The sequence below is a fragment of the Narcine bancroftii genome, chromosome 1 (genome assembly GCF_036971445.1).
Source record: "Narcine bancroftii isolate sNarBan1 chromosome 1, sNarBan1.hap1, whole genome shotgun sequence".
Lineage (NCBI taxonomy): Eukaryota > Metazoa > Chordata > Chondrichthyes > Torpediniformes > Narcinidae > Narcine > Narcine bancroftii.
Window position 1 is genome coordinate 199,207,989 of NC_091469.1, and position 25,002 is coordinate 199,232,990.

Consider the following 25,002-nt stretch of genomic DNA (forward strand, 5'->3'; position numbering starts at 1 on the left):
AAATTCTCTCCAATACCTCTGGCATTAGTCAATGTTCATGGTTTCCCTGTTCAGGAATAACTACGCAACGCTCTGACCTAATTTCAGCATAAGAGAGGGGGGTGGGGGGTGAAAGAGAGATGAGAGACTAAATTTGGTTCTCTCAACTTAGCAGGGACATTTTCTTCAAACCCTAAGTAAACCCCCCCTACAGTGCAACTCGTTTTACTCAGCAATATTGAGACCACAAAGAGACCCTGGAATGTTGCAGCTGTAGAGCAAGATTGCATTGCCTGACACAAGCTAAGCCACAAAAGGCTTCAGAGTACTGGGGCTCCAGGAAAACAGAAGAAATAGGAGCAGGAGTCGGCCATCTGGCCCGTTGAACCCTCTTCACAATTCAATAAGATCTCCACACTCACCCATTTCCTAGACCCCTTAATTCCCCTACGTTTGGAAAATGTATCTATCTGCATTTAACGAGGCAGCCTCAACTGCATCATTGGACAGAGAATTCCCCAGATTCACTATTCTCTGGAAGAAGCAGTTCCTCCTCATCTCAGTCCTAAATCTGCTCCTTGAATTGTGAGGTGATATACCTTAGTTCTAGTCTCACCTGCCAATGGAAACGACTTCTATCTTACACCTTTCATAATTTTACGTTACTATAAAATCTTTCCTCATTCTGCTAAATTACAGTGAGAACAGTTCCAGTCTACTCAATCTCTCCTTGTAAGCTAACCCTTTTATTTCCAGAATAAACCTGGTGAACTTCCTCTGCTCTGCCACCAAAGCCAGTAGATCCTTTCCCAAGAAAGGAGACCACAATTTTATGCAGTGTTCCAAGCGTGGCTCACCAGTCCCCTAAACTGTCGCAGCAGAACCTCCTTGCTCTGAAATTCAATCCCTCTAGCAATGAGGACAACATCCCGATTGCCTTCTTGATTACCTGCTGCACCTACAAACCAAGCTTTCGTCATTCATGCACAGCCCCTCTCAGGTCCCCCTGCACAACATTTGGGCTATAATCTTTATGGAAGAGGTGCAATCAAATTGTCAAGCCAATGTGATTCCTTAGAACATATTTTGAATGGGAACAAGGGAATTGGGTTGTGTGGATGTGATCCAATCAAGAGTTGAGTCCCTGTTGGCAAATGCCCATCCATCTCATTGTATGCACTTCTTCAATCCATGTTCTAGGACCGTGGAAAGATTGCATGGAAGCAGCAGAGGCTGGCAGTGAAACCAGTGGTATCTACTTGCTGAAACCCGAAAACACAAACCGTCTCATGCAGGTGTGGTGTGAGCAAACCCACGACCCTGGAGGCTGGACCGTAATTCAAAGGCGGCTGGATGGCTCGGTCAACTTTTTCCGCAACTGGGAAACGTACAAGGTCAGATGGGTGGTAATTCACCACTGTCCCATTTGATCAAAGTCAGATTGCATTGTTTATCATCCGAGATAGGGCCAGATTAAGGTAGTGTGGGGCCTATACATATAACATAAAGGGGCCCTAAATAGTGCTGGCTGGCGCATGCCCAATGAGGGGGAAGTGTGACGGTGGAATCAACCCCCCCCCCCCCACCCCACAGAGAGAGTTTCTGACGCTGACCCTGCATGTCCCCTGTTTTGGTAAGTTTGAAATAGTCTTAATTATTCTTAACAAAATGATACTAGCTTTCTCTATATATACAGTGATTACATTCTTGATGAAAGGTTATAATAATTTTTGCTACCACCCCTTTAAGCTTCCATATTTCCCACCAGTTCCCCCTCCCAAACCCAAACAGCCATTATATTACACTGATAGTATTACTTTTATGTAGATATAATTTCAAATATCAAAAATATTTGTTCTAGAAGTGTGCCCCAATATTTATGTTCAGTCTCCATTTCTTTCACAAGTTGGGAATCGACAAATTGTGTAGTGACTATGAGATACTACACTCCCATAGTCTGTGTAAATAACTAAGGTTAGTGATTTTAGCCAATTATCACCTTGAATCGGGATTATTAACACAGACTTTGGGAGTGTGGTATCTCATAGTCACTGTACATAGATGAAAACAAAAATGTTTAAGTTAAACACCCAGTCAGTTGTTCATAATTCATGAGTAAAGTAACAGAGCAAGTCAGCCAGAATTTAGCGTAGGGCCCTTAAAACTGTGTGGGCCCATAGCATATGCTACTTTTGCTACTATGTTAATTCAGCAGTAAGTAAAAAAGCTTTGTTTTGTGTGCTGTCCAGGCAAGTCAACTCATGCAGCAAGGTAGTGCAATAGTAATAAACAAGAATGTAGAGAGTTGTGTTACCATAACTCAAATAGCAGAGGGGATAGTGAAAAGTACAAAAACATAGTGCAGGTGAGAGAGCAGTACACTTAAAAACTGCATCCTTTACCAGTGACCAATATATTTGGGAGTCTGTAACAATTAAGATCAATGAAAACAAAGTTGTTGATTTACAAGGGAAGTACAGGACCTGGGAGTTGAGCTCAAGGATGGGAGGATAGTTTCAGGAAGTCAGGGCCAAATGGTCTCATCCTGGACTGTAAAAACCCATGCCTATGGAAGCTGATGAGCCCACTACCAAAGTATGAAAACTGCATGATTTTAGCACCTAGTTTGATCCAACACTACCACTTCATTGTGAAGAAGGAGACATTGTTCTCAAAGTAATCAAATAGGCAGCCCAGGAGTTATCAATTGAAGCACCCTCCTACTACAAAGCGCCAGTGGAAACCTCCAACATTGTCGCTGCAGTGAATGTAGTGGCTCAGCGCCAGCATTGTTAAATGGAAGTATTCACAATCCACAGGGAGAGCTTTGGGGACCATTGCTCCAGTCCTAAAGACTGAATGAGGAAGGTTTTAGAATTAAAGTGCAATCAGGGATTGTATAGCACCGCTCTTTCAGAGTTGATCTGGAAATAAGAGGCTGGATGGATTCCTTCTGCACCCTTGTGATTCTTTATCAGGGTTTCAGGGACTTGCCTGGAGTAAGGGGCTGAGGCCAAACTATGAGCCGACACACTCCTAGGGTGGTAGTTGGTAGTGCACTCTCCAGACGTTGGTGGGGAACCCTCGCACTCTCAGGAGTGAAGTCAACTTGCGTGCTTGTGACTACTTACTGTCTCATGGAGATACATTCCTCTTTTTTTATTTATTATTTGCCATTTAGCAAGAAGATTGAATTGGAAGGATTAATCTTCACTGTAACACAGAAAGCGGAGATATGCCATGCCACTTTGTTCACAGGCCAACATCAACCACTGCTCACACAATGCAGCCAGCGCTAGACTGTTTGTAGCCTAGCACTGGGACAGCCAGTGCTCTCAGTCGTGGCATGATGAGCCACAATGGTCTGCTTCTGAGCACTGAAACTCACATCATCCAATCACCTCCTGAATGAATGTTCTCATTTCTCCCTAATCCTGCGAAAAGTCCTGTTCAAATTGTGTAAAAGGCTTCTCACTTCTATTCATACTAATAATTTCTCTTTTTGCCCTCTCTCCCAGTCTATCAACCTGGGGCAGGTGGTGGTTTGAGTTCCCCCACAACTGCTATATTTGAAAATATATTTTAGGACCAAATGATGGAAGCCCTTCCCCAATCACACCATGGAGAACCTTCGTCGGAAGTACTGCAGTGGTTGAAGTGGTAGCTCACCTCTAACATCTCGGAGCAAAGAAGAAAAGGCCCTACTCATGACACCCAGACACCAAACACACACAGGAAAAAATATTTCTTTCTTCACCACATCTGCTTATCCCAATTCCAATGATTCCAACATGCCTTTACCACACCAATCATAGCATAAATACTGCTAAAGCAAACCCATCCATCAATAAAACATTCAGAAAAGATATTTGTTAATTGTGCTCACTTTAGCACCAAACCCGGCCCTTCGGCACATCTAGTCTGTGCTGAACAATTATTCTGTCTAGTCCAGTGGTTGGAACCATAGAACACTACAACACCGAAACAGGCCCTTCAAGTCTATGCAGAACCATTTGTTTTCCTAATCCCACTGATCTGCGCCTAGTCCATACCCCTCCATACCTCTCCCATCCATGTGCATGTTCAAATTTTTCTTAAATATTAAAAATGAGCCAGCATTCACCATTTCAGCTGACAGCTCATTGCATAATCATTTCACTCTCTGTGTGAAGAAGTTCCCCCTCACGTTTCCCCTAAACTTTTCCCCTTTCACTCTTAACCCATGTTCTCTTTGTTTGTAACTCACCTACCCTCAGTGGAAAAAGCCTATTCCACTCATAATTTTAAATAACTCTATCAAATCTCCCCTCATTCTTCTGCACCCCAGGGAATAAAGACCTAACCTGTTTAACCTTTCCCTTTAATTCAGTTCATGAAGTCCAGGTAACATCCTAGTACATCTTCTCTGCACTCTCTATATTATTGATATTTTTTTTGTTGTTAGGTGACCAAAACGGCACACAATACTCCAATTTTGGCCTCACCAATGTCTTATGCAACTTTACCATAACATCCCAACTCCTATATTCGACACTTGGATTTATGAAGGCCAATATGCCAAAAACTTTCTTTACAACCTAACCACCTATGACATCACTTTCAGGGATTGTATGCATTTCCAGATCCCTCTGTTTACCACACTCCTCAGTTTACCATGTATGTCCTTTCTTGGTTTGTCTTTCCAAAATGCAATGCCCCACATTTATCTGCATTAAATTCCATCTGCCATTTTTCAGCTCATTTTTCCAGCTGGTCCAGATCCCTCTGCAAGCTTTGAAAACCTTCTTCACTGTCCACAAAACCTCCAATCTTAGTGTCATCTGCAAACTTGCTGACCCAATTTACCACATTATCATCCAGATCATTGATATAGATGGCAAACAACAATGGTCCCAGCACCAATCCCTGAGGCTCACCACTAGTCACAGGCCTCCAGTCTGAGAAGCAATCATGAACTACTACTACTCTCTGGCTTCTCCCATCCAGCCAGTTCACTACTTTACTATGAATACTAGGGTCTGAACCTTCCTGACTAACCTCCCATGTGGGACCTTGTCAAAGGCCTTACTGAAGTCCACGTAGACAACATCCACAGCCTTTCCTTCATCAACCTTCCTGGTAACCTCTCAAAAAACTCTAAAGATTGGTTAAATATGTCCTACCATGCACAAACCATGTTGACTATTCCTAATCAGTTTCTGGCTGTCCAAATAATTGTATATCCAATCTCTTAGAACACTTTCCAATAATTTACCTACTACTGATATCAGGCTCACCGGCCTATAATTTCCAGGATTACTTTCAAAGCCTTTTTTAAACAATGTGAGCTACACTCCAATCTTCCAGTACCACAATCTTGGCTAAGGACATTTTAAATATTTCTGCCAGGGCCCCTGCAATTTCAACACTAGCTTCCCTCAAGGTCCAAGGGAATTTCTTGTCAGACTCTGGGGATTTAACCACCCTTATTTGCTTTGAGACAGCAAGCACTTCTTCCTCTTTAATATATAGACGTTCCATTGCTGCTTGTTTTCCTTACTTCCCATGACTCTGTGTCTGTTTCCTGAGTAAATACTGATGAAAAAAAACATTTAAGATCTTCCCCATCAATTTTGGCTTCATACACAACCAATCACTCTGATCTTCAAGAGAAGAAACTCTGTCCCTTACTATCCTTTTCCTGTTAATAAACCTGTAGAAACATTAGGATTTTCCTTCACGTTATGATTTTTCTTACTCCTCAAGTACCTCATTTGCTCCATGTTGCCTATACCTGCGATACACCTCTCTGTTCTTCAAACCATACCCCTAATATCCATTGAAAACCAAGGTTCCCTATGCCTGTTAACTTTGCCTTTAATCCTGACAGGAACATACAAATTCTGTACTCAAAATTTCACCTCTGAAGATCCTCCACTCACCTTGCACATCCTTTCACTACTATCACAACCTTATGTTTCACTAATGGGCACAAAACAATTTATCTCAATCCACACATTCTCGATCTTTTCCACTTCCTCAAAATTGGCCTTTCTCCAATTTAGAATCTCAACCCTAGGCCCAGACCTATCCTTCTCCATAATTAACTTGGACCCAAAATGTTCCCCTATACATACTTCTGTCACCTGTCCTATCTCATTCTCTAAAAGGAGATTCAGTATCGTTTTCTCTAGTTTGTACCTTCATATATTGATTTTAAAAACTTTCCTGAACACATTTGATAAATTCCAAGTCATCCAGCCCTTTTATAGTATAGGAATCCCAGCCAATACGTAGAAAATTAAAACTCCTACTATCACAACCTTATGTTTCCTGCAGCCGTCAGCTATCTCTCTATATTTGCTCCTCCAATTCTCTTTGACTGTTGGGTGGTCTATAATATAACCCCATGAGTGTGGTCCTACCTTTCTCATTCCTCAGCTCCACTCATACAGCCTCAGTAGACAAGCACTTCTGGTCTGTTCTGCCTGAACATAGCTGTGATATTTTCTCTGACAAGTAATCCCACTTCTCCCCCTTTCATTCACCTCCACCCACCCTATTTTATTGTCTAAAGCAATGGGATCCTAGAACATCGAGCAGTCAGTCAAGCCACTCCAGCAACTAAGTTTCACTAATGGGCACAATGTCATAATTCCACGTGCCTTTCCTACAATACTTCCTTTCAATACAGAGCACAGGATGCCTTTGGAGCTCTGTGGTTGGTAAGGGTTTACTTAAAGTGTGGGGGAAAAAAGGTTGATAACCCCTGGCCTAGTCCAATTTATTTGAACCTAGACCATAGCCCTCTATACCTCTCCCCTCCATGTACCTATTCATTTTTTTTTATTGAATGTCCAAATGAAGCCTGTATTCACCACTTAGCATTTAGTCTTTGTGGCATGTAGAATATACGAAGAATGCCCAAAAAAAACAAATGGAAGGAAAGGTTTGCGTGTGATCACCTTTACCCAATTCAAGGAACAGAGAGTAAGCATATAAAAAAAGCATGTAATTATCACCTGTATCAGAATCCATCAAAGGATATGGAGTTTCAAAACATACTCTGTATGATCTATGGCTCAAAGGAATGAACAAAATGCATTGAAAACACGACTGCAGTGTCCTAAAGGCAATCAGGGGGTGGTAAACAGCTAAGTGGTTGACTCTTGTTATGGAATTTACAGGGGTTGCCTTGTCGTTTTGCTTTTGTGTTCGGTTTTCCCTGTATGAAATGATGTGCAAGTATCAAGTGGCATGTTGAACTTGAGCTATGCAAGTTCACTTTTTTTTTGTCTGACGTTTTGTCACAGCAAGGATTTGGCAACATTGATGGTGAATATTGGCTGGGTCTGGAGAACATTTACTGGCTAACAAACCAAGCAAATTATAAGCTTCTCATCACCATGGAGGACTGGCAAGGGCGCAAGGTGTTTGCGGAATATGCCAGCTTCAGGGTGGACTCTGAGGCGGAGAACTACAAGCTTTGGGTGGGTCGCTACCATGGCAACGCAGGCGATTCCTTCACGTGGCACAATGGGAAACAGTTCACTACACTGGACCGCGACCGTGATGCATATACAGGTAGGGACTAAACCCATGTGGAAAATTAACAGTTATTATATCCTTGAGTCCAGATATTTGGTTGGAAATTTATTCTGCATTCCCTCCAGGGCAAAGAGATCCTTCAGGAATGCACTGCTAGGGGTAGTGGTGAAAGCTGATACAATATGGACCTTTAAATGGCTCTTAGAATAGGCACATTGATGTAAAAAGAAAATGGAGTGTTTGGGGCTGTGAGGGAGGGAAGGGTCTGACTAATTGTGGAGTAAGTTTATGTAGGTCAGCACTGCACAGTGTTCTATGAGGTCTGATCCCAAACTGCTCACAGAACACAGGTTCAATCTAACCCAGGCTTTGCAAAGCTGTAAAATTCATCACCTCATGTTCAGTATTTGATATGTAAAAACCATCATTCCCATGCCCTCATTATTTTCCAAGCGATCCAAAATATTTTAATAGTAGATGCACCCTGGTCTAACACTGCTTTGAGCTTGATAAAAAGTCAAAAATACTTGCCTTTTGCCACAGATCTGACTACTTAATGTATTAACTAACCCCTTTGTAATCTAATCCTTACATCAGCCTCCTTACATTTCTCTATGCCTTCGGCACTTCGTTTCCATGATTGTAGACAAGACCAACAAGATATCTTGTTGAAACCATGACTTCATGTAAATGATTTTTTTTCTCAGTATAGATCATGCAACATAACAGATTTTTGTTTTACATATCAAAGATTTTAAGGTATACATAATTGATTAGTTCCTATCAATTTTCATTAATTTGAAGTTTATTGGTCACATGTACCAAGGTGCAGTGATAGATGTGATTTTGCAAGCAGGCTACTTTGACATCTCATACATAGTACAACTAGTAAAAAACAGTACAGACTTTCAGAGAGAGAGAGAGAGAGCAAAGACAGCATAATGCTATTCTATTCTGGGGCTCATTCAGGAGCCTGATAACAAAAGTTGACCTTGAATTTGATGGCACTGATCTCAAACTCATTAACCTTCCTGATGGGAAGGGGGGGGCGGCGGTGAAGATAATGTTGCCAGGGTGGGAGGGAACAAGACTCATCACACCTGTGAAAATGCTTATCCTAATGGGAGATCTGTAGCTGGGACAAATCTTCAGTTTAACAAACTGCCTGCTTGAAATCAAAGGGCTGTAAACTCTCCACCCAGAGATCTATGAGGGCTGAGTCACAATACAACCAAGACTGACACAGGCAGAGTGAAGGGCTATGGAGCGCAGGCAGAGTGAAGGGCTGTGGAGCGCAGGCAGAGTGAAGGGCTGTGGAGCGCAGGCAGAGTGAAGGGCTCTGCAGCGCAGGCAGAGTGAAGGCCTGTGGAGCACAGGCACAGTGAAGGGCTGTGGAGTGCAGAGAGTGTGAAGGGCTGTGGAGCGCAGGCAGAGTGAAGGGCTGTGGAGCGCAGGCAGAGTGAAGGGCTGTGGAGCGCAGGCAGAGTGAAGGGCGTGGAGCACAGGCAGAGTGAAGGGCTGTGGCGCACAGGCAGAGTGAAGGGCTGTGGAGCGCAGGCAGATTGAAGGGTTGTGGAGCGCAGGCAGGAAGATGGGCTCGAGCCAAGATACATCTGAAATGGCAGGAAGACATCAGGGGTTGCATGGCCACCTCCGGCTCCTATCCTTGTGTGTTCTTATTTGTAATTTTGTCTTTGTAGGGAACTGTGCACACTACCAGAAAGGTGGCTGGTGGTACAATGCCTGCGCCCACTCAAATCTCAATGGTGTCTGGTACCGTGGAGGACATTATCGCAGCAAGTACCAGGACGGTGTGTACTGGGCAGAGTTCAGAGGAGGTGCCTACTCGCTCAAGTCAGTGACCATGATGATTCGTTCCAACCCCAATACTTTCCACTGAAACAAACCAAGGTCCTTGACCATTGAGAAGCAGAACTGAATCGTGCCCTGGATATGAAATCAGCCTCACATCAATTTATATACCAAGCTGTGCTTATTCTTCGAGACAAAAAGAATATTGTCTCTGTATTTATTTCCTACAACATAAGGTTATGTCATGTAAGCAAACTACTTTTTCTTTGTGTAACAGCAATTGCTGGTAAAAATGCTGAATTCAGATACATGCTTAAAATTCTTCTTTAAAAAATTGTACTATAAAAACACTTACTTGTGTTCGGGAAGTTATTTTTGCTCACACCAAAATTAAATACTTGCTCAAGGCAGCAGCTGACAAATTTGCAGTTGGCACGTGAGGAACAGGAGAGGTGCCAATATTGTTGAAGAGCAGGGGGATGACTGTTACAATTCGTAAACCATTCCACAGGGAGAAAAGCTCACATTGACTGAAGCAGCCCTCTGCCAAAGCAAATTGCAAGTCCGTGACCTTGCAGAATTTCAGGGTCTGACTTGGTCTGTAAATTCTGATGCAGCTTTGATGGAACTATGGGTTAATGAAATCCCATAGTCATTAACTCTGAGACTCCTGAGACTATAAAATGAGAGTGCACCCTTAACTTTGTTGGGGATATAGCTGTTAACTAAAAAATTCTCACATCCACCAAAACTAATGTATGCCCAATTTTGCTCAGTAAGTCTATCTTCACTTCTAATAACCACTCCAGGCATAATCTCCAGGGTTATGAAAATAATTTATTAAATAGAGAATGAACAAGATCCCCTCATCTTTAGAATTCCCTGCTACAGATCTTTCCATATTGGGAAATTCAATGAGTGTTAACTTTTTTGTAACAGGTAAATAATTCCCAGTACGCACCCTGAACACTAAGTGATAATGGTGGAATTCTTTTGACAACATACTAACTCTCGCTTCACCACAGGAGAATGATGTTGCAGTGTTTGTAACAATAAAAAAGTTAGTGTGGTGAGACAAACACACACACATAATGGTCCTGGAATCCCATGTGAAATTCAGATGCCCCCATGCCACATTTGTTAACTTTCTTGAATTAATCTCTTGATTTTAAGTGGTGCAGTCGGTCACCTTAAAGCCACAGAAACAGGCATTGCAGGAAAACCCATTGTTCATCCTGGAGGAAGATTCCACCACAAAATCTCTAGCCTTTTCTTTCCATTTCTTGAGGTCAGAAATATTGTGGATATTGCAGCTTCAAAACTCATTGAGAAAGGGATTGTTTTTGTGTTTGTGAATGTTTGTATACTAATCCTATGTTTTCCAACTTGTCCATTTCCGTTGATGAATCTTTTATCGTTAAAAAGTCACAAGCCCTTAAGAGGATTCAGTTGGGCCAGAGCAGGGACAAGGGGCAGTGCACATCTTGGTTATTTATGTAGTTACTTATACAGTACATTATTATAACATATCTCATGTGTTCTGTTGTGTACTTCTCAGTGTGTTACTAACTGAACAACTTGAAATTCCAACTTTGAGCCTTCATTGTCGAGTTTGGAAAACCAAGCGTCATTTGTAACAGTGTTTTGACAGTTCCACTATAACCATTAACAGCTGCAATAAACCTACTTAAACTACAATTGGTAGTATTATTTGTACTGATCATATCTTATAAAACATCAATTTTGCTGCCAGTCGTGGTTGGGTGCGGATGGGGCAACATCAAACAGTTGGATTTTTATTCATATATTAAATGTGCACGTCACTGATGAGGCCAGTATTTATCTCACATCCCAATTGCCTTGACACTGAAGTGCCAGCTGAAATATTTTGGTGTCCCATTCCAAGTCAATCACATTGTTCAATCAGATGTCACATTCAGGCCCCGCAGGATAAGGATGACACATTTCCTTACTCAACCACGCAAGTGAACCCAATAATTCCATAATTCGGTAACTAGCTCTAAATGACTACTAAACCATTATTGATGCAGGTGATGCAGATATGAAATGGTTTGTGTACAAGAGAGATGTGGGAGAACCAGTATTTTGGGAAGTTGTAACGTAACATCTGTCCCAACTTTTAAATGCTATGAAGGTAAGTATGCCATGTGCCTTCTTTGCCCCTCCCACCCACCACCTGTGTCACCACTCCTTAGCAACCTACCATTTCTGCAGACATCCTACCCATTGACTTTCCAAAATGCATCACCTTGAACTTGTCCAGATTCAATTCCATCTCAACAAAGCATTTGCTCACAACACCCACCTGTAATCCACCTCTTAACCCAGGATCTCAGGAGAGAGGGTTGTTGTTGTGCAGAACAAACAGCAGGTCTTCCCCTAGATTAATGATTAATTTCTTGGACTGGTTTTCAGGCACTTAGAATGCATGTGTCAAGAAGGAGTTTATATTGCACCTTGGGAATTCAAATTTAAGTCATCAAATAACATGGAGTTTGTATCAATAATGGCTGCCATGAAACTTAGATCATAAAAAGCAGACCTGGCTTGATAATATCTCCGAAATAAATTGTCATCCTTACCCAGTCTCGTCTGCCTGTGACCCCTGCCTTCCTGTTGATGTTAATCTCCCCTCTTCAAATTGCCCAAGAGGCTGCTAAGAGGTAAAACAGGGACTACCTCGCTGGCAACCCTTCACCACAAGATTGTGTGTGTGTGAAACGAGTTGCCAGAGTGGAGGCTAGAATAATTATTTGGGTTACAAGACATAAAGACGGGTACACAGATAGGCTCTCAACGCAGGCCAATAGGATGAGTTTTGGTAGACAACTTGATCCTTGGGCCATGGGGGGCCTGTTTCTGTGTTGAAAATCTCTATGACTATGATTCCATCCTATTAACAAGAAAAATGTTTGAGAGGCAAAATGGTAAAACCTGACAGAATTAATACAACCACAATTAAGAATGAATGAATCGGACTTCCTTGCCTACTGTTAAAGCAGGGCATTTCCTTAAGGGACATTTAAAACAGAAAATATTGCACTCCAGAAACCCTGGGAAGTATTGGTTAGCATAACAGATAGCGTTATGACAGCACCAATGACCAGGGATCAAATCCGCCACTGTTTGGAAGGAGTTTGTATGTTCTCCCCATGGGTTTTCCCTGGATGATCTGGGTTCCTTCCACCCTCCAAAAACATATGGGATTTGTAGGTTAACTGGTGTATTTGGGTGGCATATGTTCATGGGCCAGGAGGGCCTGTAACTATGCTGAATCTCTAAATTTAAAAAAAATATATCAACCAGAAGCTCCTCAACACATGAGAGGGGAAAGAAAACACTCAAGATGAAGAAGAAAATTATTACATGTCCCCTGCCCCAAGGCACAATGAACATCGAACAGCTTGTCAGGGCCTTTCGGATGGCTGCTGGGTGGATTCCAGGTTCCTACTGATACTGACTGCAATTGTTTCCAGGACTCTCCGATACCCTAGCAATTGCATGGAATAATTTATCACCAGGCATGTTAGGGTGCCCATTGCACTGTGTGAGAAGTGTATATGTACCCAATCACCATTCAAATTCAAATAGGCCGCTTCTTGAATGCAGCAATAATCAGGTGTCATACATATGACCTATTTTCCTAACTGAGGCATAAGTTCACTTGCGTTCAAAACGACATGCTGACATTTCAGACCAACACCCACTTTCCATATAAACTGAACACACTCTATAACCACAGCTTCACTACCAGCTAGAATAAAACATACTATCAACAGATTGTGTACATCCATGTGGTCTATTGACAGCAATAGAAACTCACAACCGGGTAAATATTTGACAGTGTAACTGGAAAGTAAAGTGGGTAATGTAATCCTCAGTCATTTGTGGCTCAGAGCTTGTTACCCAAAGTCAGTTTGCTGCCTTTCCTAACCTGGCTGCTCGCCCTCTCACCTGGTTGGATCAACACCTTGAGACATTGCACCAGAAATTAAGCCACTCATGTTCTACAAGAGCAACTTGTAATTATTTTTGTAGCAGGCTCCAACTGTCCCCAATAGGAATGGCATGAATCAAAATTTGGCATCGAGTCATTTTACTAGAAGTAAGCGAAAACCTTGTTCAAAGCCCTGGATTCTGCAAAAGATTTATCTTCAGGGATTCTTTGAAAGCAGGTTGATGAATAAAGTATTCAGAAGTTATCATGGTTACGTCAAACAAAACTAGTCCAAGAAAGGTCAAATGACTTCTTTGGAACTCTCTAATGAGCAAAGTAAAAATTAGATGGAACACTGGGCACCCTCAAGAAGTAAAACTTAAGATCAGTTCATATTCAACTGCAAGAGCAATTGAAACTCTATATAAACCTTGAGCAACACACGAACCTGGCCACACAATGAAATCTCCACAGTGGCCTTATGAAGTTGGGACAAAGCACCATACAAGAAACTGGCTGGAATCCATAACACTTTGATCCATTTTGCACAGCAAACTTTGAAATGTAACAGATTTCCCAGTCAGAAGTCATTTGATCTGAATGGAGACCTTAAGGAGATGGTAAGCTGTCAGCAACTTTGGTTAAGGATTGGAGAATCATAGAATTGTTCAGGCACAGAGGGAGGCCATTGAACTCATTGAGTTGATCCAAGTAGACAAATTGCATCTGTCTCTTTCCCTAATTATTCTCTCTAATTCTGAATTGAATTGATTGTCATTCAAATGCACCAGGGTATCCTGGTGTGTTTTAAAGATACTTTGCTTCTCTTTCTCATCCTGAGAGTGGTGGTGTATGAGGGCCACCTCTTTGTGTCCTTTTACAGGCCAAACAAAGGAAAAAGATTGTTGTGTTAATTGTGTACATGGCAATGAATGGAATCTCAAAACTGACTGGCAGAAGTGGCGATAGAATTGGGTGACAACATTAATGAACTGCAAAAGATCTGGGAGAGGGTACGAGGGAGAAAAGTGACCACTGCCTAAAATTCCCCTTGGGTAAATAGAAAAGTGAAGCTGGAAATGTGAAATGGAAAGACTGGAATTGCCAGTTCATGGATTGCTTTTCTTTACCAATCGCAAAGATTAATGTCTAGCTCCTCTGACAGATATGAGCTTTCTGATTTGCAGTTCTGAAATGTGAGTGCAAACAGAAGCAAATTAAGTGGAAGAAAATCAACCATGATGACAGATCCAGAAAGATTATGACTGAAATAAGAACAAGTAAAGACCTGACAGAAACTGTTGAATCAGAAGTTTTTGCCATTACTTTATCCCAGGAATGAGATTGCCAGGAGTTACTCATTTTGGCTATTTTGAACCATGAAATGTTTCTTAATGTGGAAATATTAGGCCCATGTAAAATGTCAATAGTATAAGCCCTACAAGCATCAAGTAAACTCAAAAATTGTCAGGTTGTTGGCAGTGGAGTCAAATAAGTAATTCTGATGTGTAAGCTTCAGATTGATTGTTTTTTTTTCTATTTGCCAATTCAAAATGAGTCAGTATTTTGCTGAAATGTTGGATCCACCATCACAGGACAAGATGACAGGTGACCAACATCTCCCCAGCCATTGTGCCCTATGCTAGGTGCCATTCCAAAGTGTAAGCAAGTGCTGAGCAGAGAAGTTTGTCCCTTGTCAGCACTGTGGCTGTTCACAGGGTACCCCCACTATCCAGCTTCCCCTTCCAGAATTGCAGCACATTTGCTTCTACTGATTGAAGATCAGTCAAGGAGAAGAGAAATAAGGGAGAAACTTACCATTAAAGAATGATAGCCTTCACTGGAACAAAACTCAGTTGGCAGTTTGGAGGCAACCACCTTCATGCTAGGCTTCACCTCCCTGTGATGCACACAAGCCCCACAATGCAGATTCATGCTCCCACTGCCCTGCAGGATCTACCATCTAGTTGTCAGGTTCAGAATCCCAACTTCAAAGTTGCAGAGCACAAACACAGTTCCTGTGGCCCACCACTTATCTTTCCCACATGGATCCATAGTCTTCTCCACAGCTTTGAAGAGCTTGTCTGGACGTACCTGCCTCCACCACCTCTTCAGGCAGAACACTCCAGATTCCAGCCATTTTGCGCGTGTATGGGGTGGGAATGCTCAGGCTTCTTGTAAACCAGGTATCTACCCATACTTTCTTATTTTAAACATCCCATCAATAGATTCACCACCCTCTGGATGAAGATATTCCTCCTAATCTCTGTTCTAAAGGGACGTTTTTGAATTCGGAGGATCTGCCTTTGGTCTCAGAGTCCCCCAGCACAGAAACATCCTCTGCTCATCTACTTCGTCCAGTCCTTTCAAAATTCAACAGGTTTCAAGGAGATCTCCCCTTATTATTCTAAACTAGTGAGCACAGTTCCAGAGCCAGCAAACACTCCTCATAGCGATAACCCTTTCATTCCTAGGATTGTTCTCGAGAACCTCTCTCATGCCCAAAACCTTTCACAATAAGCAGCATGGCTGGAATTACCCCTGCACTTTAGAATATTCTCAGCTGAGTCATGGGGCCACAGCATCTCAGTTTGGTTATAGAGTAGCATATTATCCTGAGTCAGAAGGTTGTGGGTTTAAGTCACATCTAGAGACTCAGCAGAAAATGCATGCTGGGTGACTCTTCAATAAAACATTGAGAGAGTGCTTCAATGCTTGGGGCATCATCCTCCAACAAGATGTGAAACCAAGGGCACATCATCTCTCAGCCAAATGCAAAAGATGCCTTGATAACACTGTAAAGCAGAGCAATGATGCCCATAGAATATTTATCCTCCAAAAAAAAAATCACTTCAGCCGGCCAATACCACGCATCTCTGTGGGAGCTTGCTGCACAGGTTGCAATTCAAAAAAAAAATTTAATTGGCTGCAAAATGGTTTGTGACACCCCAAGGTTGTGAAAGACACCATAAAGCTGCATCTCAGAGATGTCGAGAAACTGCTTCTCAAAGGGAGCAGTGAATCGAGAAGCCTCTGCCCAGTAAAGAAACGGAGGCTGCCTTGTTAAATGCATTTAAGACACAGATAGATAGATTTTTGAATAATGGGAGAAGGGGTAGATAAATGGATCTGAGTCCATGCAACATGATCTTATTGAATGGCAGAGCAGGTTCGATTGGCCAACTCCTACTCTTATTTCATAGGTCCTTAACACTTTCTTTCTGGAGGGAGGAAAAGCTTGAAGGGAGGAGAGCCATGGAATCTTTTTGCATAATGTGTAGTGCCGAGGTGTACACTTTAACAGTTCTGATGCTGTCCACAGCTGGCAAGTTGGAATGTTTACAAGTCTGCGGAGCAGACTGCGGTCCTGTGAGTCATAGTGGAAAACATATAAATCTTAATCCCTGGGCATGTTTTGTCCACTTTCAGACACATGAAAATGATGGCATTTATATTTTAATCAAAAAGTCGATTTTTCCCCGAAGGAATTGACTTGTTTATGGAACCATAGAACATTACAGCACAGAAAATAGGATCTTCGACCCTCTAGTCTGTGCCAATCTATTATTCTGCTTAGTCCCACTAATCTGCACCCAGTCCTTAGCCCTCCATACCTCTCTCACACATGTTCCTGTCCAAATTTTCCTGAAGTGTGAAAATTGAGCCGGCATTCAGCTAGCAGCTCGTTCCACACTCCCACTACTCTCTGTGTGAGAATGTTTCCCCTAATGCTCCCTTTAAACTTTTCCCCTTTCACCCTCATATCCTCTAGTTTTTTTTTATCTCACCTAACCTCAATGGAAAAAGCTTGCTTGCTTTTACCTAATCTATACCAGTCATCATTTTGTACAATTCTATTTAATCTCCCCTCATTCTTCTATGCTCCAAGGAAGAAAGTCCTAACCTGTTTAGCCTTTCCCTGCAACTCAGTTCCTGAAATCCTGACAACATCCGGCAAAATCTTCTCTACTCTCTTTCTATCTCAATGATAGTTAGGTGACCAAAACTGCAGACAATACTCCAAATTTAGCCTCACCAATGTCTTATGCAACTTTACCACAACATCCCAGCTCCTATAATCAATACTTCATTTTTTTAAGGCCAATATACCAAAAGCTCTCCTTAACAACCCTATCTACCTTTGACACCATTCTCACAGAATTATGTATCTGTATTCCCAGATCCCTCCGCTCTACCACACTCCTCAGTGCCCAACCATTTACCTTCAATGTCCTTTCTTGGCTTGTCCTTCCAAAATGCAACCCCTCATACTTGTATGCATTAATATTTACACATACAGCACAGCCACTGGCCATTTTGGCCCATGAGTCCATGCCACCCAATTTACACCTAATTAACTTACACCACTGGTATGCTTCGAACGGTGGGAGGAAACTGGACCCCCCCCCCCCCAGGGAAAACCCACGCAGGCACAGGGAGAACATACTCATTTCACCCAGATCGTTGATATAGATGACAAACAACCATGGTCCCAGCAATGATCCCTGAGGCACACCACGAGTCACAGGCCTCCAGTATAAGAAGTAATCATCCACCACTATTCTCTGGCTTTTCCCGTATTGCTAATGTCGAATCCAGTTTACTACCTCACCTTCTCTAGAACATCTGGGCTGCGTTCTTCAGTCTGGCACGTCTGCAGAAAATGAGTGAAAAGCTTTGTTTTGCATGCGACCTAGACAACCCAACTGTTGCAGCAATAATAACAAACAAATGTATAAATAAGACAACAGTGTAGGGACTAGTGCTTTGGGAGTTAAATTGTGCAGGGCATTGATGAAAGTACAACAATGCAGGGAAGAGTAGAAATATAAGGCACCACAATGCAGGATGCAATCAGCTTAAAATTAAAGTTTACTATCATCTGACTGTACATAACCAGACCAAACAGCATTTCTCCGGACCACAGTGCACACACAATATAGCACATAGTAACCACATAGAGATACAATTTTTAAAAAATCCTGTATGTGTGTGTAAATAGATTATATGTATATTTTTATATATATAGTATCATATGTGCATATATAGTATATTTTATATATAATATGCCATTTAAAAATATATACATAAATATTCACACATTATATATAATTATAAACACACATTGGGGTCAATAAAACGTCATCGCATAAAGGAAGGTGGAGAGTTGACAATGAAGAACACTCGTCGGCTCCCAGTACACTATTGATCACTTCTGCCATTGGTTCCCATTAGTCATCTGTGCCAATACATAGTGCATCCTAATTGTTCATTGGACAACATGATTAACATTCTAGGGAAGGTACCATTGCATTGGGGGAGGAGGTTACCGTTCTTTTGTGCCTCAATGAACAAAATAATTGTTGTTTCTATATAGCAGGGGTGGCCAAACCGCAGCTCGAGAGCTACATGTGGCTCTTTGTCATGTAATGTGCGGCTCGCAGCAATACCTTACATGCCATTGAACAGAGCCCCTTTCAGGTGGTTTTGCCTGGGAAATGCGGCTCCGGAGCTGGCTGCAGGTGTGGGTGTGGACCTTTAAGGTCCACAGCGGGGAGATGTGCCGCGGAGCAAACGCCGGCTCCTGAGGCTAGGGCAATGAGCGCAGGACTTCAGGGCAAGGGTGGCCCATGCTGACTGCCCCATATTCCCGCGCCAGTGGCTGTCAGGCAGCAGGGAGTTGGGTCGCTGGGCAGCGGGCTGTCAGGCATGGGAAGTTGGGTCGCCGGCTGATTGTCATCAGCCTCCCCCCTGCTGCTTTCAGGTGCCTGGGGGAGTGCTTGGAAGCAAATAATATACCTCCCTAAGGTGGGATGAGCCTCGGGGACAGATTCTCCGCTTTCAGATGGCCTCCCGACAGCCACATTCGGGTATTTTAGGCGGCTTTACGTTCGGGTATTATGGCCACCTGGAAGGGGCTAACGATAGTGTTAGTGGGTGTGGCTTGCGGTCGCGTGATTGCTACAGCTCTCAAACATCTGAAGCTTATGGTATGCGGCTCTTATGTTAAGCAAGTTTGGCCACCCCTACTATATAGCATTTCCCATTCCCTTTCAGGAGAGCCCAAATTGCTCATGAATTACTCCTTAATGCAACATTACTGCTGTTTTGTGAGAAATCAATAAATCTATGCATAGCAAGCTCCCAGAAACAAGAATGCAATTATTACCAATTAGTCAGTTTACTGCTGTGGAATGAGAGATATCCTTTCACCAAAAACCAAAGCCACAATACAGGATTACTTATAACTGCCAAGGTAACAGACAGCAGTTTGTTTCAACATTTCATCTGTTGGGACAGCACTCCATTAGTGCTGCGCTGGAATGTCAGCCTAGATCATGTGGTCAGGTCCCAAGAGTGGGACTTGAACTAACATTGTCCTGTATCACAGACAAGAATGCATCACAGTGAGCCACAGCCAACAATCCAGCTGGGGAGATCTGAACTCCATTTTGGTGTATTTAATGAAATGCGATTGTCAATCTTCAAAGTAGCCCCTTAGCTCCTGTGTGTGACTCTGGGCTAGAATTTCTTTCTCTTTCTTTCTGGTGAGCACAGGATTGTTTTCCCTCTGCTCTTCTCCCACATGCAAGGATTCAAATCAGGATTGAACGAGCAATGGACTGCCCTACGAGTATTGCATACAGTTCTAATTGCCACATTTTTAGAAGGGTGTGGTTGCATTGAGAGAGGGCAGAAGAGATTCATTATAATTTTGCCTGGATTGAAACGAGATTGGATAGACTGATTATTTTCACTTGAGTAAAGGAGGATGAAGGTCGACCTGATAGAGGCATATACATTTATATTATAGGCATTGATAGAGTAGATAGAAGCTTTTCCCTGGTATGGGGGATCAACCAAATGAGCATATGCTTAAGGTGAGACAACAGAGTTTTGGAGGATTTGAAGGTTTTTTTAAAAAGAGTTTAAAGTAGATTTTAATGATTGATAACTTGAACTCACTGCAAGAGAGGATGGTGGAATCAGATACAAGCACTATGGTTAAGACATTTAGATTGGCAAGGTGCAGAAGGATACAGACCTCATCAGATGGACAAAAATATCAGTACAGACATGATGGGTGAAGCATCTATTTCTATATCATATACTGATTGACCTTCCTATCAACCTACGACACAGTCAACCCCTCTGCATAGCTACTGGACATCATCATGCTTTCAGGATGGAAAAGGCCAGGATATGTTGGATTTGTTTATTCTATGAATGCAGGATGTGGACATCATTGGAAACTCCAGGACTTGCCACCAAAGTCAGGAGTCAGTTCAGGACACACATGGGCCAGACCAGGCAACGAATTTCCTTCCTAAATGAATGAAACACATTTTGGAGATAAACTTTAAGGTCACTAGCTCTGATTCTAGCAGTTAAACCAGATGTGTTCAATTACTTACATTTGAATTCTACAGTTGGAAAGATGAGATTTGAACTGTCAGTTCCATCTTCATGCTCCAGTAACTGCACCACTTAGATACAAGAGTTATACAAAATATTATATTCCTCCATCACTTCAGATATTAAGCAAAATTCTCAATCTTTCAGTAAGCTTGCTAGCGGAATAACTTCTATCCCGTACAGGTAAGTGAAGGAATTTTCCCATGGATGAGATTATGGTTGAAGTTCAAGATCAAGTTTACACATAGCATGAGAAAGACTATTATGCAAGTAGTGTGGTGAGTCGGTCCATACGTTGTAAAATCATGTAACGGTTAGAACAGAGCAAGGGCAACATTATTTCACTAGTGTGAGGTTCACTCAGGAACCTGCTAGTGGCGGGAAGGGAACTGTCTTCGAGTCTAGTTTGCACAGTTTTCATATTTAATTGTGCTTTGGTTGAGACTTTATGAATATGGATTGACTTTTCCATCTCATAATGCAGGATATTTAACAAATTAAAGCAGGGATATGGTGCCCATGGAAATTAGCAAATGATGCATCTTCTCTCTCAATGTAATGAAGAGGGGAACCAACAACAAGACCAGAAGATGCATAGAAGATGCATAAAAGCGTCCTCTTGCTTTGATGGTCAAAAGGAGGTTTATCAATGACTGCATGTAATCATATCCACAGCTCACTAATTGTGAGTTAGGCTATACCAATAAACCATTATTTTATTGACAATGATGGGCTGCATGTTTGGATGAAACAAAAATTAACTTGAGCCCAAAATGAAAGCACAATGCATTCTCTTCAAAAAAGATTCTTAAACTAAACGCAAATCCAATTAAGGCCTTCTTGTGGTGATATGTAATTACACCACTAGGTCACCAGGGGTCATCCCGATGACCTTGTATATAAAGTAGTCTAGCCTTCCAGGTATGTCTTGCACAGAGACAAGACCTTGTAGTGTCCATATTAGTTTATTAAAGCTGTCTTATACTCGCACTGCTGGTGTGGTTATTGTCAGTACACTTCTAAACTCCATTCAATGTAACTTACTTGAGCATTATTTGTTCACGAGTCTCACAAATACTCCAGCAAAATGCCATTGTCAGGAGTCATAGATTTATAAAGAAAGATCAAATTTCAAAGCTGACTGTAATTGCAAACTCCCTTAATAGAAGCAACAGCTCATGCTGCAGATAATTAATTACAAATAACTTTTAGAAACAGCTCCCCGCTCCGAGCCAAAATAGGAGAAAGAAAAACACTGCTTTTATTCAGCAACTCATTAATATACATGTTTCAAAATTACATTTGAACTGCAGATATAAACCAGGCCACGTTTAGTAATATTGCTCACTCTATTTTCACTCCACGTCCATGTACTGAGCTCAGCAAGAGATTTTTTTTAACAAATTCTTGAAAGTTGAAGATTAATTTTTGGCGATGAAAGGATTTCTGATCAGCAGGGCTGCATTAAGATTCTGTTACAGAATGCTGATGTCACCAGCGAGGTGAGCTTCCATTACTCATCCCAAATTCATTGCAAGGTGAAGGTGGTGAGACATCCCTTTCCACTGCCACAGTACATGCTGTGAAGTGAGGTGTTGGAGGGATGGATCCAGTGTTGAAGTCAGGTGGTGTGTGACTTGGACAATCTTCGGACAAGCTCAAAAAGACCAGATGTTGGAATTTATCAGTAAACAATGAACAGCTGGAGGAACTTAGCTGGTCAGACAACTTCCAAAGAGAGAAATGATAATTGAACATGTCTTTAGATAGTCTTATCTTTGGATAGATGGTCTTTATCTAGTCTCAATAAAGGGTCCTGTGCAGAAACAGTGAAAAACCATTTCTCTTCATGGATGCTGCTTGACTGACTGAATCCCTCCAGCCTCTTATCCCTTGCTCAGCTCTTCTCATGAGCAAAGGAACAGCCAGAGAAATTCTTGGCAAGTACCTTTCGTGTATTTTGAAGATGGCCTCATTGTCGGAGTTTCACTGACACACCTACTCATCTTTCACACTGACCCAATGTTGATCTTCATGAAATGAGGAAGAGAATGGCAGTTTATAAAAGGAATCATCTCCTCATCTAGGGTTACCTACATCAGGAATACCTCTCAATATAGTGCTCTGCCAAAATAAACCCAGTAATAATAGTAGCCCTTTCATATCAGATTCCACAAAAGTCTAATTTTAAGATCAGAACATAAATGTTGAAATGTCACAATGGCCATTACCATACATCAATGTTATAAGGATCTCATCTACAAGACTGACCGCAGGGCCCCATTGCAACATTTAGAAACAATTCCATAATTGAAAGGGAGAAGAGAAATGTGGTGATTGATGTCTCATCATGCCTGATAAATGTCTCAAAGTATTTCATGCGTAGGGCATAACTTCTGTAGCATGGTGGTTGCTGTACAGGAAAACACATCACCCTTCTAATAAAGTCCAGGAACCATGAAATCAAAAGCAGATGGGCAATTTTCAATACTTATCCACAAGGCATGCAATGATCTGCTGGCTCTGCTACAGCTTTACAAAGTGCTTGAAGCCCAAACGTGGAGTACCAAGTCCACGTCTCAACAAGGGTGCACATGCAGATAATCTCGACTGATACCAGGATTCTACGACTTCACTTCCAAGGAGAGGTTGGATAATTAGGCTGCAATTCAAAGGTGATCTCATCCACATTTTCATTATCTGCTGGGAAACCGGCAGGCCAGAGATAAACTATATTGGCCAGGTGGAGATGAGAAGGATGCGTGTAAAAATTCCAACCAGGGCACACATCAATGAATTCGGCGAACGCCACTATGCAGACTCTTCTTCTGTCAGCTCCGTCTCCGAGCCCACAAACACAATCAGGATTCTCCAGCCCCCACTACAGAACCCTTCTCCTACTTTAAACCTTCTCCTGGACACCACATTCCAGTCTTCTATCAGCTCTGAATCTTAATATTTCTAACTGCCGGTGAGACATTAACTGTATCAATTTCACTATTCCCCTCACTCATTCCAATCTCTCCACCTCAGAATGTCTGGCCTCCACTCTCTCCACACTAATCCCAATTACACCATCAAACCTGCAGATAACGGTGGTGCTGTTGTGATCTGCCACATTGACCTCTACCAGGCTGAAGCCAGATGACATCTCTCGGACACCTCCTCTTACTTACCGCTCCAACAGGACCCAAACAAGCCACTGTATCACATACCATCTCTGAACTCATCATTTCCAGTCATCTCCCTAGCACATCCTCCAAACTTATTGTTTCCCAATCCCACACTGCTCATTTCTACCTCCTACCCAGGATCCACAAACCCCAATGTCCTGGTACACTGATTGTTTCTTCAAGCTCCTGCCCCACCAAATTTGTATCCAGTTACCATGACTCCACTTTATCCCCCCTTGGTCCAGTCCTTCACCACCTACATCCGGGACACTTCACATGCCACCCATCACTTTAACAACACAACTTCCAGTTCCCTGAATTCAAGTTCCTTACCTTTACCATGGATATGCAATCGTTATACACATTATTCCCCCATACCAAATGCCTCAAAGCCTTCGGTTTTTCTGTGGACAACAGATCCAACCAGTCCCCCTCCATATCATCTTCCTCCAGCTGGCAGAATTTGTCCTCACCCTCAATAACATCTCCTTTGACCCATCCCACTTCCTCCACATTAAAGACGGAGCCACAGGAACCCAAATGGGCCCCAGCTATGCCTGTCATTTTGTTGCCCATGTGGAGCAATCCATGCTACAAGCCTACACAGACAAACCCCCTCAACCCTGACTTTTGCTTATACCTTGAAGAAGGTTTCAGGCCTGAAACATCTATCATATATCGTTATCTCCTAAGGACACTGTGAGACTGGCTGGGTTCCTCCTGCATTTCTCTGTGTTTTTACTGCAATCTCAGCGTCTGCAGAATTTTGTGTTTCGTTCCAACCAGTGCTGCCCAAATGAGAAGTTAGCAAACACTTCTACAGAGAGAGGCAGTAAAACCTCCGAATTCTTGTATGAATGGTAAGTCAACAGACAGATTTAAATTTGAAATTCATAAGATTTTGTTATGAAGAGATGTGGGGAAAAGGAAAGGATATGGAGTTAGGTCTCTGATTTTAATTGACTGATAGAGCTAAATCACTGAATTTCAAATAAGATAAATAAACTGAAAACACTGTAGCATCTGCTATGGCAGCGCCATGGAATCAAGGGACGTCCACATGGTCAGAGGATGAGCTAGTAACTGACTTTATAATTTCAATTCCTCGTGCTGCACGTAAGGGAACACCCACTTCCA

At 42.2% G+C, this 25,002-nt stretch overlaps 2 protein-coding genes across 5 annotated transcripts in view; one reads left to right on the forward strand and one right to left on the reverse strand.

The window, feature by feature from the left end:
• angptl2b (angiopoietin-like 2b) overlaps positions 1–11,016 on the forward strand; it is a 39,716-nt gene extending 28,700 nt beyond the window's left edge. Inside the window, exons 3-5 of the mRNA XM_069887999.1 lie at positions 1,180–1,373; positions 7,272–7,542; positions 9,207–11,016. Coding sequence (XP_069744100.1) covers positions 1,180–1,373; positions 7,272–7,542; positions 9,207–9,406 — 665 coding nt within the window. The 3' untranslated portion in view covers positions 9,407–11,016. The remainder of the gene's footprint in view (positions 1–1,179; positions 1,374–7,271; positions 7,543–9,206) is intronic.
• Positions 1–25,002, reverse strand: part of LOC138737239 (ras-specific guanine nucleotide-releasing factor RalGPS1-like) — a 647,381-nt gene that overhangs the window by 354,204 nt on the left and 268,175 nt on the right. The window lies entirely within an intron of this gene.